This window comes from Trichomycterus rosablanca, chromosome 9 (assembly GCF_030014385.1).
Source record: "Trichomycterus rosablanca isolate fTriRos1 chromosome 9, fTriRos1.hap1, whole genome shotgun sequence".
Taxonomy (NCBI): domain Eukaryota; kingdom Metazoa; phylum Chordata; class Actinopteri; order Siluriformes; family Trichomycteridae; genus Trichomycterus; species Trichomycterus rosablanca.
The window spans coordinates 99,364-115,000 of record NC_085996.1 but is presented as its reverse complement, the minus strand read 5'-3'; the positions used below and the strand labels follow the sequence as shown (position 1 = coordinate 115,000).

Genomic DNA, 15,637 nt, shown 5'->3' with positions numbered 1-15,637 from the left:
GGAACCCGGAGTGAAGCTCCCGAGAAGCTTCTGGATCCAGACGGGCTGCAGTGTGTAGCTCAGGGTTCGATTCCACTGGGTTCAGTGTGTGTGGGTGTAGATGATAGAACTCACCCTGAGTACGAAGCAGCGGGCGATGGAGACGGGATCGTTCTGACACTGATCCAGGTCCTGCAGCAGCTCACTACAATAATCACATCATCACCATCATCATCATCATCACCATCATCACTTCATTAACAGATGAGTTTTATCCAGAGTGACTTACAGTACTGTGACAGGATTCAGTCTACACCACTATGGGTTAAGGGCCTTGCTCAGGGGCCCAACAGTGGCAACCTGGCACCTGAACCACTAGGCTACAACTGCACTCAAATACATCCAATAAAATCATAACAATTAAACAATTAAGCTTCAACACACACACCCATCAAACACACACACACGTGTGCATACACACACACACACACACACACACACACACACAGCATGTGGAATTGTAAATGAAGTGTGTTCATGCTGTTAGTGGAGTATTAAGTGATTTAGGACACGACACACGGCATCCAGCATTTAATCCAACAGCATATTTATATTATTTATATAAGTATTTTTTATATGAGATCTGAAACAGTCCAGCCATCGGGGGGGGGGGGGGGGGGGGGGTGTTAGGGTTGGGGGGTGCACTAGCTCTTGGCACTGGGCGAGAGGCGCACCTATAATTGTTTTTAGATCATTCCTACTGAATTTAGTCTTGATAACGAGTAACTGGTACTTTTATTCAAACCCACACTGATCACACCAAACCCACTCCACACAGCAGATCAATCCACACCCGGTCGTGCTGTTCTCACACTTACTGTTCTCCACCCAGGAACTGAGAAGCTCCACACTGGACCATCTAAACCACCACCAACACAACACAATCAACACAGGTCAGCACATCAGGCGCATCGGGCTTATCGGGCGTTACGGTGCACCATGATCCCACCGTGATGGTCTCACGAGGTCACACTTCAGTTCTCTGTAAAGAAATTGGGTTACCGTTTGCTTCTGTTCTCTCAGAGCTGTTTTAGTCCTGCTGTAAGGTTTCTTATTGTTTGTTTTTTTCCACTGTGACTTTTCTGCTTGTTCTGCCACGTTCTTCTCCTTCTCCTGTGATCCTGATCTTTAAATTCTTCATCTGTAACAGACTCCAAAAAAGTTGGGACGGGGGCGTGTTCCCCCCAGTGTTCCTCTGTGTGTAACAGAGTTTCAGGTTGCATTTCCTGATGCAGCGGTGGCCTGTGTTACATGATGAGGGTTTACTAAAGCACTCCTATACTGTCTATATTTATCACAGTATCATGATTCTATCAAGAATCTGTTTATAATATCATGTACAGTAGATGGTGAGAAATGTTCTTTTTGAACTGATTGGTTCTCTGATCACATTGTCTGTTTTTGGGTAAAGAAATAGGTTTACTGTTTGCTTCGGTTGTCCTGTACTTCCTGTAGGGTTTCTCATGTTTTTTTTATTTTTTTATTGGGGGGGTTCTCATGGGTCTGGTGTACCTTAGATCTTCAGCTGGGTCGTCATTCAACACACGAGTGCAAACATCTCGACCTTCTGTGTTGTAAACGTCCCTGCTGTACACCTCGGATCATTTTGTTGGTGATGTGGTCAGAAATCGAAAGCCTGTTTGTTCTAAACCACCCTGAGTGGCTTCCAAGTTTCTGATCCACAGAGAACAACCTGTAAGATCAGGGTTCGAACTGGAGGATTTTGGTCTCCTCCTCCAGAGGAACCATTTGAGGGAGCTGTTTACTTCAGGAATGGATCTCCTCTGAGGAGGCCACGTTCCTCTCCTGAACCGGCAACCTGAGGTACCTAAACTCCTGCACTTCGTCGAGCTGGATGATGGTCTGAGATCCTGATCTTTAAATTCTTCATCAGTATCCACAACATCCAGCTCGTGATCCACAACGTCTGATCTTATCAGAAACTATCTGAACCAGCAGAACTACTGAGAAGTTCGAAGGAACACCTGACATCTACTTAGGGTTCCACCAGGTCACCAGAGACCAGACATAATGGGCATCGGTCAGAGAGCTACAGAGTGAAACCACCACTAACATACAAACACAATCGACTCGGTGGTGATGGGACGAGAACTTTACAGCATTTATTTCTGCCATCCGTCCATAACATGATGAATTTTACCTGTTAAACTCGTAGATATCCTCGATGTTCCCAAACAGAGAACAAACCTGCTCGGGTCCGATCAATAAATCTGAAGCATCAATAATGTGGGCGAGATAGTCCTGTAGTACACACACACACACACACACACACACACACACACACGATAAATTATGTACATGGTTTAAAAATCATTTTCACTGATCAACTTCATTCTTCTTCTTCTTTCAGCTTTTCCCTTTTCAGGGGTCGCCACAGCGAGTCATCCTCCTCCATCTCACTCTGTCCACTGCGTCCTCTTTCCTCACCCCAACTACTTCCATGTCCTCTCTAACTGCATCCATATATCTCCTCTTTGTCTTTTTCCTGGCAGCTGCATATCTAACATCCTTATTATTATTATTATCCTTAACATCCATATCTAACTGATCAACTTCATTGTAGAGTGTAAATAGAAGCAGGTTTAGAATTTGATGCTGTAACAGGATCAGAATGAGAGTGAAACGTTGATGGAATGTTTGAAAGGTTCCACAGTGAGCAGGTGAGTTGGTATCAGGTGAGGGAATCATGATCGGGTATAAAAGGATCCACCTGGATCAGGATCAGCCTGTACAAGCCATGATGGGGCGTGGCTCACCACTGTGTTCCAAACTTTGTTAAGAAAGAACATTACTCAATGCAAAATTATAAATAATTTAGATCTTCCACCATCTACTGTACATGATATTATAAACAGATTCAGCAGAATCATGATACTGTGATATAGACAGTATAGGAGTGCTTTAGTAAACCATCATCACGTAACACAGGCCGCCGCTGCATCAAGAAATGCAACTCTAGTGCACACAGAGAAACGCTGATGGAACACGAGGGGAACACGCCCCCGACCCAACTTTTTTGGAGTCTGTTACAGCATCAAATTCTAAACATGTTTCTATGAAGTTGATCAGTGAAACATTAGAAATCAAATAAAGATTAAAGAGAATTAAACCACACATTTCTACTTATTACTGCCTTTTACTAAACGCCCCAACTTCTATATAATGTGTGTGTGTGTGTGTGTGTGTGTGTGAGTGTGTGTGAGTGTGAGTGAGTGTGTGTGTGTGTGTGTGTGAGTGTGTGTGTGTGAGTGTGAGTGAGTGTGTGAGTGTGTGTGTGTGAGTGTGTGTGATGTGTTTATTACCTCGACGATGCTGCGCAGATCTCTAACGTAGGTTCGTTCCGTCTCTATAATCTCCATCACCACTCGGTCCAGGTAGGAGAGTTCAGGATTAGGAGCCATGGTGAAGAGAACGGGTGAAGATCTAATCCCAGTCAGTAATGAGGAGCGCTGGATTTCAGCCCCTGTCCTGTAGGAGGTGCTGTAGTGCTGAAACAGAACACAGAGAGGAAGAACAGAGAGCAGGTGAATCTCAGTGCCTCCTGTAATGGGCGGGTCACGCTGCAAAGGTACAGGTGAAGCCCCGCCCCTGAGAGAATTAACAATGAGCCCAAAGCACCAGCCATTATCATCATCATTATTATTATATCATTGTCATTATTATTATTATATTAGTGGGAGGTCTCCTCCAGGTACTCTGCCCAGCCCCCCCCCCCCCCCCCCCCCCCAGTCTCTAAACTTCGAATGCTTTGAATAGTGTGTGTGTGTGAGTGTGTGTGTGAGAGAGTGTGTGTGTGTGAGAGAGTGTGTGTATTTGTGTGTATGTGTGTGTGTGTGGTAAAGGTCAGCGTTGGATGTCCATCAGAGACGTAACATTTACTGTGAAGCATCCTGCTGCACTGGACCCGTAGAGATCCACTGTGAGTGGACTAAAGGTTGGGCCCTCAGTGTTGGGCCCTCAGTGTTGGGCCCTCAGTGTTGAGCCCTAAACAGTCCTGACAATTCCACTAAACATTAAATTATTATGGGGGCTTCTTACTGAATCATAACGACTCACTTTACTGAATCATAACGACTCACTTTAGTGACTCGTAGATTCACCACTTTGATCAGATGAAGTTAAAATGCATTGAAATGTTTTGAGTTGTCACTATTGGGCCCCTGAACAAGGCCCTCGATCCTTATTTGTATTTATTGTAAGTCAGTTTAAATAAAAATGAAATAAAAGCATCGAGAAAATGATTCACTGAGTGAATCAGAAAGAAGAGGACAAAAATATCTAGAGCTAATCCATCCTGCTAATCCAGTTCTACACTCCACACACACACACACACACACAGCTGATGGTAATGTGATAATGAGTGTGTGTGTGCAGTAGGAACTGGTTCTGTCAGTGTTGGAGTACACACTCACAACCTTCTCATCACTAGCACACACACACACACACACACACACACACACACACACACCGGCTTCATCCTGATCAAGCTCACAGTGGGTCCAGACAGACTCATTCACACACACACACATTTTATACTTTATTTGTTTCCATATACAATATATAACATCAACAGGAAACAAAATATTTCTAAAAAACATCCAACATGGCTACAGTTCATTTCTCAATAACATCCCCAAGTTTAAGGATAAAGAAAACGACGCCTTTTCCAAATATGCAAACTTCCAATAATTGCTGAGATAGAGCAATATTTCACCTCCTGTTTTACTTTCGCTCTACTAAACCCCCCAAGACCAAGACCACACACTGCAAGTCTGTGCACATGTCCAACACTTCCAAACACCAGGACTATCAGTTGACATCTAAATCCTAAATTTTCGATGATATTAACTAGTGTTTGGTACTTTATCATTTTTGAAGTATAAGACTCCTCCAGATACAAATCAAATGCACATGAAATTTCATACAGTACCACCCTCTTCTGATTCTGGGAAATACAAACAATATCTGGTTTATTGGAGATTCCTAAAAAGGTCCCAGACGTCGCATTAAACCACTCAGGTCTAATTATAGAGTGCTTAAAGATTAATTGATTCTTTACATATGGAAGCTGAGCTGTTATCAGGTCCACGAGTCTATCATGTCGTGCAGTGTACAGACCTTTAAGAGAACTACAACCATTCAGAATGTGTGCTACAGACTCCAGCTGCTGAGTGGAGCCGTGCAGCAGACAGAAAGGTAAATGAATGGATGGGTACCACAGTGAGAGGTTATATTTAGTTGGCAGAATCTGTAAGCGTGCTTTCACACAGAAGATCAGAACCTCCTCACCGATTACAGCATTTCTAAATATTGTGTGTGATACTGAATGATCAGCAGATGCCAGTTTGGTTAACTTTCCCTGAAGCTTCAGACTAGACCAATATTGCTGCTGCTTTGCTCTTTGAGCCTCCAGCAGCATTTTTCTTGATGTTTTACACTGCAGTTGGTAGGATGTTCCGTCAACGTCAACACAAGCCTCAACAACAACTGACGGATCCCTCACCACCACTTCCGAAACATTTATAGATTCCTGACTTAATGTTGTCCATTTTAATTCTGTATTCGTTCTCCTACATAGATCATTCAGATCTGGCCAATCAGATGAATCGCCAAATCCCTGAGCCTGTACATCCAATTTCCCATTATCCTTTCTTCTAAATCCTAAGAAATTATCCTCACCAGACGATGCTAGTGGGATTTTTCGTCGTCTAAAGTCCAAAAATAGTGACGCTCTCGCCATTTCCCGCACAAATTTATCATCACTATTCAGCATGTTAATAAGATGTGATTGTCGGGTGGCAGTATATAACCAAGTGCAATTTGGAACACCCAAGCACACACACACACACACACACACACACACACACACTGTCCGCTGCTGTTATACAATCCACCTACTGGCTGATATATTGTACAGTTCAGTTTATATTTGAGGCATTAGCGGACGCTCCATTGCAATTTAAGCAATTTAGGATTGAGGGCCTTGCTCAAGGGCCCAACAGTGGTAATTTGGCAGCATTAAGCTTCCAGCAAACCACAGAAATAAATGAATAAAACATGTATCTAACCAGGTCTGTATGCTGATGCCCGACAGGCTAACAGCACCGTGGAGGTTTTGCCTCCTACTGGGCTGGTGTGCTCATGCCGGGGTTTTTAGTTTCCACAGAAACGATGTCAGAAGTGATGTTGGTGTGAGTGGATTACAGATTGTCAGGCGTTCTGAGTTTGAGGCATTTGAGTACAGAGGCCTACATCATGTTCTCGCTCTTCTGCATGTTACGAACAGAACGATGGTGGTGTTAACAGAACACGGAACCAAACACAGAACCGAACACGGAACCGAACACGGAACACTGCTGTTACACACACACACACACACACACACACACACTGCTGTTACATTCATAAAACACTCTTAATAACACACACTGCTGTTACACACACACACACACACACACACACACACACACTGCTGTTACATTCATAAAACACTCTTAATAACACACACTGCTGTTACACACACACACACACACACACACACACACACACACTGCTGTTACACACACACACACACACACACACACACTGCTGTTACATTCATAAAACACTCTTAATAACACACACTGCTGTTACACACACACACACACACACACTGCTGTTACATTCATAAAACACTCTTAATAACACACACTGCTGTTACACACACACACACACACACACACACACACACTGCTGTTACATTCATAAAACACTCTTAATAACACACACTGCTGTTACACACACACACACACACACACACACACACACACTGCTGTTACATTCATAAAACACTCTTAATAACACACACTGCTGTTACACACACACACACACACACACACACACACACTGCTGTTACATTCATAAAACACTCTTAATAACACACACTGCTGTTACACACACACACACACACACACACACACACACACACACTGCTGTTACACACACACACACACACACACACTGCTGTTACATTCATAAAACACTCTTAATAACACACACTGCTGTTACACACACACACACACACACACACACACTGCTGTTACATTCATAAAACACTCTTAATAACACACACTGCTGTTACACACACACACACACACACACACACACTGCTGTTACATTCATAAAACACTCTTAATAACACACACTGCTGTTACAGACTCATACAAACTACTGTCACACACTTAATACAGAGCTGTTACACACACACACTCCAGTCACACACACAAACACACACTGCTGTTACACACACAAACACACACTCCAGTTACACACAAACACACACTGCTGTTACACACACAAACACACACTGCTGTTACACACACAAACACACACTCCAGTTACACACACAAACACACACTGCTGGTACACACACACAAACACCCACTGCTGTTACACACACAAACACACACTCCAGTTACACACACAAACACACACTGCTGGTACACACACACAAACACCCACTGCTGTTACACACACAAACTGCTGTTACACACACAAACACACACTCCAGTTACACACACAAACACACACTGCTGGTACACACACACAAACACCCACTGCTGTTACACACACAAACACACACTGCTGTTACATACATATAACACTCTTATTAACACACACTGCTGTTACACAAACTCATACACTGCTGTTACACTCATTCACACACTGCTGTTACACACACACACAAACACACACTGCTGTTACATACATAACACTCTTATTAACACACACTGCTGTTACACACACAGACACACACTGCTGTTACACTCATACACAAACACACACTGCTGTTACACACACTGCTGTTACATGCATACACAGACACACACTGGTGTTACACACACAAACACACACTGCAGTTACACACACAAACACACACTGCTGTTACAGACTCATACAAACTACTGTCACACACTTAATACAGAGCTGTTACACACACACACTCCAGTCACACACACAAACACACACTGCTGTTACGTACATATAACACTCTTATTAACACACACTGCTGTTACACAAACTCATACACTGCTGTTACAGACTCAAACACACACTGCTGGTACACACACACAAACACACACTGCTGTTACGTACATATAACACTCTTATTAACACACACTGCTGTTACACAAACTCATACACTGCTGTTACAGACTCAAACACACACTGCTGTTACACACTGCTGGTACACACACACACACACACACACTGCTGTTACATACACAAACACACTGCTGTTACACACACAAACACACACTGCTGTTACACACACAAACACACTGCTGTTACACACACTGCTGTTACACACACAAACACACACTGCTGTTACACACACTGCTGTTACACACACAAACACACTGCTGTTACACACACAAACACACACTGCTGTTACACACACTGCTGTTACACACACAAACACACACTGCTGTTACACACACAAACACACACTGCTGTTACACTCATACACAGACACACACTGCGGTTACACACACAAACACACACTGCAGTTACACACACAAACACACACTGCAGTTACACACAAACACACACTGCTGTTACACTCATACACAAACACACACTGCAGTTACACACACAAACACACACTGCTATTACACTCATACACAAACACACACTGCAGTTACACACACAAACACACACTGCTGTTACACTCATACACAAACACACACTGCTGTTACACACACAAACACACACTGCAGTTACACACACAAACACACACTGCTGTTACACTCATACACAAACACACACTGTTGTTACACACACAAACACACACTGCTGTTACACACACAAACACACACTGCTGTTACACTCATACACAAACACACACTGCTGTTACACACACAAACACACACTGCAGTTACACACACAAACACACACTGCAGTTACACACAAACACACACTGCTGTTACACTCATACACAAACACACACTGCAGTTACACACACAAACACACACTGCTGTTACACTCATACACAAACACACACTGCTGTTACACACACAAACACACACTGCAGTTACACACACAAACACACACTGCTGTTACACTCATACACAAACACACACTGCTGTTACACACACAAACACACACTGCTGTTACACACACAAACACACACTGCTGTTACACACACAAACACACACTGCTGTTACACTCATACACAAACACACACTGCTGTTACACACACAAACACACACTGCTGTTACACACACAAACACACACTGCTGTTACACACACAAACACACACTGCTGTTACACTCATACACAAACACACACTGCAGTTACACACACAAACACACACTGCTGTTACACTCATACACAAACACACACTGCTGTTACACACACAAACACACACTGCTGTTACACACACAAACACACACTGCTGTTACACACACAAACACACACTGCTGTTACACTCATACACAAACACACACTGCTGTTACACACACAAACACACACTGCTGTTACACTCATACACAAACACACACTGCTGTTACACACACAAACACACACTGCTGTTACACTCATACACAAACACACACTGCTGTTACACACACAAACACACACTGCTGTTACACTCATACACAAACACACACTGCTGTTACACACACAAACACACACTGCTGTTACACATACAAGTCAACATTCTTACACACACGCACACATTCCACACGTCAACATACTTTACATGCAAGTAAAACTATTATACAATAACACACCTCATGCAATCACACACACACACACACACACTTTTCTCCTACGCACATACTTCAACTACACACACACACACACACACACACCCTGTCTAATAAACACCTACTGTAACACACAGACGCACACTGATACACGATTACTGAGATTTCTCTCTCACACACACACACACACACACACACACACACACACACACAGTACAGTGGTGTTACTCACCGTGTATAGATAATCCGCTTCAGTCTAACAGCGCTTTATATCCCACCAGCTCTCCTAATAGCATTAATCTGATATAAATTATAGAAGTTTCCGATCATTTCTACACTTACACAACTTTACACACTCACTCACACACACACAACTCCACACACTCCCAAATCAGCTGTGCTTCCTCTCACCGCTTTATTCGAAAATCCTGCAGAGCGCATGCGCGGGCGGGGCTTCAACACACCATTCTACCTTAACGCGTAATGTACTGTACATGCCAATACTATAGAATACATCATATTATTATACAGTATATAATACATACTACCATCCTTATATTCTACTATACTGCATAGTGTACATGCCAATACTATAGAATATATCATATTATTATACAGTATATAATACATACTACCATCCTTATATTCTACTATACTGCATAGTGTACATGCCAATACTATAGAATATATCATATTATTATACAGTATATAATACATACTACCATCCTTATATTCTACTATACTGCATAGTGTACATGCCAATACTATAGAATACATCATATTATTATACAGTATATAATACATACTACCATCCTTATATTCTACTATACTGCATAGTGTACATGCCAATACTATAGAATATATCATATTATTATACAGTATATAATACATACTACCATCCTTATATTCTACTATACTGCATAGTGTACATGCCAATACTATAGAATATATCATATTATTATACAGTATATAATACATACTACCATCCTTATATTCTACTATACTGCATAGTGTACATGCCAATACTATAGAATATATCATATACAGTATATCATATTATTATACAGTATAATATTACTATACAGCATAATAAATACTACCATCCTTATATTGTACTATACTGCATAATGTACATGCCAATACTGTAGAGTATATTATATTATTATACAGTATATAATAAATACTACCAACCTTATATTTAGTATAAAGTATTTGTTAGTAACTATTTTTTAGTTTTGTAGGAGCTGCCATGTGTACACAATAGCTCAGAATCACTAATGTAACGTACCGTCCTGAACTGTTTATGACTGTTTATTCTTATTATTACCTCATTACTGTTAATGTTACTGTTTTAATGTTATTTTTATTTATTCATTTTGCATCTGTAACTAATTTGTATATATTTGTTCTTTCTTGTTGTTATTTTTATAAAAGCTTCCTCTGAGTGTGAGTTTGATTTAGTCCCTTAAAGGAGGTGTTGGACTGATGTGGTGGGTTGATGTGATACTGACACCCAGTGTTAAAAGAAGGAATCTCGCTTTTTAAAACCTGTTCAACAGCGGGACAACACAAGGCAGAGGTAGATCCAGGACAGGGTGGGGTTCTATCACACATTCACTTAATTTATTTACACCCTAGGGTCACTCAGAGCCCCTAATCTACCGTCTGCATGTTTGTGGAGAAATCAGGAGGTCTGAGGGAGGAGAATACCACACTCTTTATACAGTGAAGTAATGAAACATTCTGGAAACATTCTAATAATAATAATAATAATAATAATAATAATAATAGTAATCATATTAATAATGATAATGATAATGATAATGATAATGATAATAATAGTAGTAGTAGTAATAATAATAATATAATAATAATAATAATATAATAATAATAATAATGATGATAATAATAATAATAATGATAATAATAGTAATAATAATAATATTAATAATGATAATAATAATGATAATGATAATGATAATGATAATGATAATGATAATAATAATAATAATAATAATAGTAGTAGTAGTAATAATAATAATAATAATAATAATAATAATAGTAGTAGTAATAATAATAATAATAATAATAATAATAATGATAATAATAATAATAATAATAATCATACTACTACTAATAATAATAATAGTAATTATATTAATAATGATAATGATAATGATAATGATAATAATAGTAATAATAATAATAATAATAATAATAATAAAAGATAAGTAAATATAAAATGTAAGAAAATGTAAATGTAAGCTAAAACTGCGTCATGTGACCCACGTTTAATGTTTAATGTCAACTAGAATTCTCTCTACTCGGGTAGCTACCTAGGCAGGCAGTGGGCAGCAAGGCAACTGACTAGATTTTGAGACAGACCCAGGGTCTCAAAGTATTTTGTGGATAAGGTCTGAATCCCCTATCATAGCACAAGTACAAGAAATAGAATACGTTAGAGTCCCTACCTGTGGTGTACAGGCAACTGCATGATTTTTAGATTACAATGTCTGTCTTACCAACACTAAGCAGCAATGAGATTGTACTATTAGAAATTGGATGTGTAGGTGTGCTCATGGGTATAATTGTGACCTTTTTAGATAATTCAAGCTGTAATACACCTATTTATTCTGTGCACAAATCTGGTAGAGAAAAGTGGCGTTTTACACAAAATTGATGATCTGGTTAAATACCAACTACTCCTGTAGCACCTAATGTTTCCTCAGTATACCAGACATGTATACCTACTATACATTACATCATTTATGTCCCTGTCCATCAGTCACTCAGCCAATATTTGCTTTCACCTTTCAATGTAGTCAACATACTACTGTTAGGGATGTAACGATACACTCTACCCACGATGCGAATGAAATTGAAGACAAATTATGACAAAGTTTCCTTTTATTATTTCTCTTTAAAATAAAATAAAATAAATAAAATCCTGTATTTGTGTTCATCTTTTATTTATCTAAATAATGAATGTCCTTTTATTTCTGAGGTAAATGCAAACTATGCAAAACAAATGCTGGTTTCACTGTTTGTGTAAAATAAAATATAGCGCCAGCGCCCTCTGCTGTTTAAAGGGAATATTGATTCATCTTAAATGAATAACTGATTCAAATCGTGGCACATCTGCACCAATTTTTAACTGTCTTGTGGCGCATCGTTACATCCCTAACTACTATACTACACTATACTACTCTACATGTATGCCACAGGGTTTTATTGATACTGCAGTTTTTGTTACTGTAGTAAGGTATGCATGGTTTGTTGGCCATGGTTGGTTTTGTCGACATACACAGGTGATCTACCTTCAGCAGAATAAAGTGTGTAAAACTGCACACTGACTGTGGATTAAAAGTTCCTCTGATCAGATTGCAGTGGTGCCTCCCTAATGTGTTTTATCTGGGGTTTATCTTATCTGCAGATGAACAACATTTGCTCGCCAGCAGAAGGGCCGTCATTCATGACATTCCCTCTCCCACCGTTCCCGAGGCCATGCTGAGTTTTCTGGTGTTAATCAACTTCTGCAGATCATGGATACCTGACTGCTCTCACCACGGTAAATGCATCATCACTTACAGACTACAGCAACCTCACATGCACTGATATCATGACACTATCATTCTAATAACTGAGGAGTGCTCTTTGTTCAGCTCCTGTCCTGAGCCTTGCCGTTCCATCTGCACGTCTCTGAAGATGGGGCTACTGCAGAGGCTCGAGGAACATGATGGTAATCACAGACCTACTGCACATTCTTCCCACCAGGTAGTAACTGTTCTGAATAATACTCGGACACTACGACTGTGAGGTCATTTTATGCTTCACCCAGAACTTGACCATCAGTGGTGAGTGTTTTCTGAATGTGATTAGTAAATGTAGATGCTTAAGTATTAACCACCTGACCAGGCTGAAGCAGATAATAAAGATTATAAATGTGTGTAAACAGTGAACAGTGTGTAATGCTTAAGAAAGATTTTATTTCAGTAATAATGAATCAGAATAAAGGAAGTTCAGGAAGGTACAATCACAGTAATCACATTTATATCACAGAAACATTTCATCATTACAATTTTCATTATTGTTCCATTATTCCACAATTTCATTCCATGATTATATTTTGCAGATCAGAAAATCAACAATCAGAAAGATATAACTTATTATTCATTTAGGAAGTTAAATTAAAGACAGAAACCCAGAACAATCTAACAGTAGCCCAATGACACCAGATCCACTTTTCCTCAGGAGTTGATCAGAAGCTCATGGTGATGGCAGCAGTGTCATGGAAGTTCTTGGTTCGACGGCGCCTCCTTCCAGCTGCACATGACTGAGAGAATAAAAAACAGAAGAGTTTGGTTAGGAGGAGAAGTGAGAGGATTAAATCAAAGTTCTGTATAAATTATCCTTTACATTTATTAATTCACTCCTTTACTCCTGAAGACCCTAAACATTATTTACATTTATTTACTTCTGACGTCCTGAAAGCATTGTCTTTTACATTCATTCATTAATTCACCTCTGATAACCCTAAATATCCATCCTACTGTCATTCACTCATTTATTCTTTTACTTTCTGATCTGAATCACTATTGGTCTGATGCTGGTTGTCATTCCATCCCCCTGATCCATCACTTCATCCCAGCTGCTCTGCTGTAGAACTGATCAGTGAATGATAAGAAGGAGAGATGTACTTACCAAGGCACAGTTGTTCCCCTCCAGCAGGCACAGGTGAACCTGACAGTGCAGGTGGATGTTGTTTGGGAAGCCAGTGAAGGTGAACATGTTGAAGGAGAAACGGCCGGATGCGGAGACGCCATTCTGCAGTACGGTCACAGTACTGTCCATCGGGTCAGGGCATCTAGCAGGAAACAGAAGAATTTATGAGTTGTGGAGGGAAACAGAGAGAGAGAACAGAACACCCAGGGGGGCAGACAAGAGGTGACCATGGGTAACCAGAGCCACCCTGATGTAAATATAACATTTGTCACACTTTCATGTTGCTGATTAAACTTTCAGAAACTGTGGTCTGGTTTGTCTGGTTTTCTGCTGGTGCGCAATGCCAGTGTACTGTCTGGAATCTCATCTGGTGTCGTGGTTTAAAAAAAACTAAGGAGCTGGCAAGTGCGAGAGAGAAGCCATAATTTAAAGAAAATCTTCCACCTGAAGCAAAATATCGCTTATGAGGTGACAGCAGGTGATTGTCAATCAAGAGAAACTGACACATCAATCATCTGCACCTCTGAGCTCCCTCTGCTGGTCAAAGTAGCAACACTACAGTTTTTACAGTGAAACAGAGAGAGGGTTCAGTAAAGCACCTCCCTGAGATCTGATGCGGATAACCTCTGATCTTACTCGTTAGTGATGAGGTTCCAGCGGACGGTGTCATTGATGTTATTAGTGGGCATGGCCCAGCAACTGTCCAGCACGAGGGAGAACCTTGAACTGTCGAATACGTCCAACTTTACATCTATGAAGATCTTCTGGTTCATGTTAAGTGTCACTGAACCACTGTAAGGTGTGGTGTAAGCATTACTGGTGTACGCCTGCATTAAGACCTGGTACGTGCAATCAGCTGAAGGTAATTCCTTGCTGATTACTCTGTGGACAACAAAAATTACAGTCAAAATATAACAGGTTGGTATTGACCAATGAGAATAAATCATCAAATCTCAGAACAGTGAGGTGGGTTTAATAAACATCCGTACCTGTTAGGGTGCCTGCAACGTCTGGCGAACGTACCACCAATTCACAGCGTTGCAGGCGTTACAGAACAAAGAGCAGCGTGGCCTCAAATAGGAGGCCAGCTGATTAGGGCAACGACCTGC

At 40.6% G+C, this 15,637-nt stretch overlaps 2 protein-coding genes across 3 annotated transcripts in view; both read right to left on the bottom strand.

Annotated features, from left to right (window-relative positions):
• The window catches only part of LOC134320190 (pleckstrin homology domain-containing family G member 3), a 28,962-nt gene extending 18,840 nt beyond the window's left edge, over positions 1-10,122 (bottom strand). For both annotated transcript variants that reach the window (XM_063001510.1, XM_063001511.1), the window contains exons 1-4: positions 10,039-10,122; positions 3,363-3,548; positions 2,201-2,301; positions 115-184 (exon numbers count right to left, since the gene is read on the bottom strand). In XM_063001510.1, coding sequence (XP_062857580.1) covers positions 115-184; positions 2,201-2,301; positions 3,363-3,461 — 270 coding nt within the window. In that variant the 5' untranslated portion in view covers positions 3,462-3,548; positions 10,039-10,122. The remainder of the gene's footprint in view (positions 1-114; positions 185-2,200; positions 2,302-3,362; positions 3,549-10,038) is intronic.
• A 3,650-nt stretch (positions 10,123-13,772) lies between these two features.
• Positions 13,773-15,267, bottom strand: LOC134319800 (pancreatic secretory granule membrane major glycoprotein GP2-like). Its single transcript, XM_063001050.1, has 3 exons — positions 15,165-15,267; positions 14,508-14,670; positions 13,773-14,139 (listed from the first exon to the last, which is right to left on the bottom strand). Exons 1-3 carry the CDS (start codon positions 15,215-15,217, stop codon positions 14,065-14,067), a joined length of 291 nt encoding a protein of 96 aa, XP_062857120.1. The 5' UTR covers positions 15,218-15,267; the 3' UTR covers positions 13,773-14,064.
• Between the last annotated feature and the right edge of the window lie 370 nt (positions 15,268-15,637).

Bases quoted from the DNA above. Each gene is read 5' to 3' on its own strand.
- LOC134319800 (XM_063001050.1), bottom strand. From the start codon at position 15,217: ATGCCCACTAATAACATCAATGACACCGTCCGCTGGAACCTCATCACT. The intron at 14,671-15,164 runs GTAAGATCAGAG...GTTTCCTGCTAG, and splicing joins TGGAACCTCATCACTAACGA to ATGCCCTGACCCGATGGACA. The intron at 14,140-14,507 runs GTAAGTACATCT...TTATTCTCTCAG, and splicing joins AGGGGAACAACTGTGCCTTG to TCATGTGCAGCTGGAAGGAG.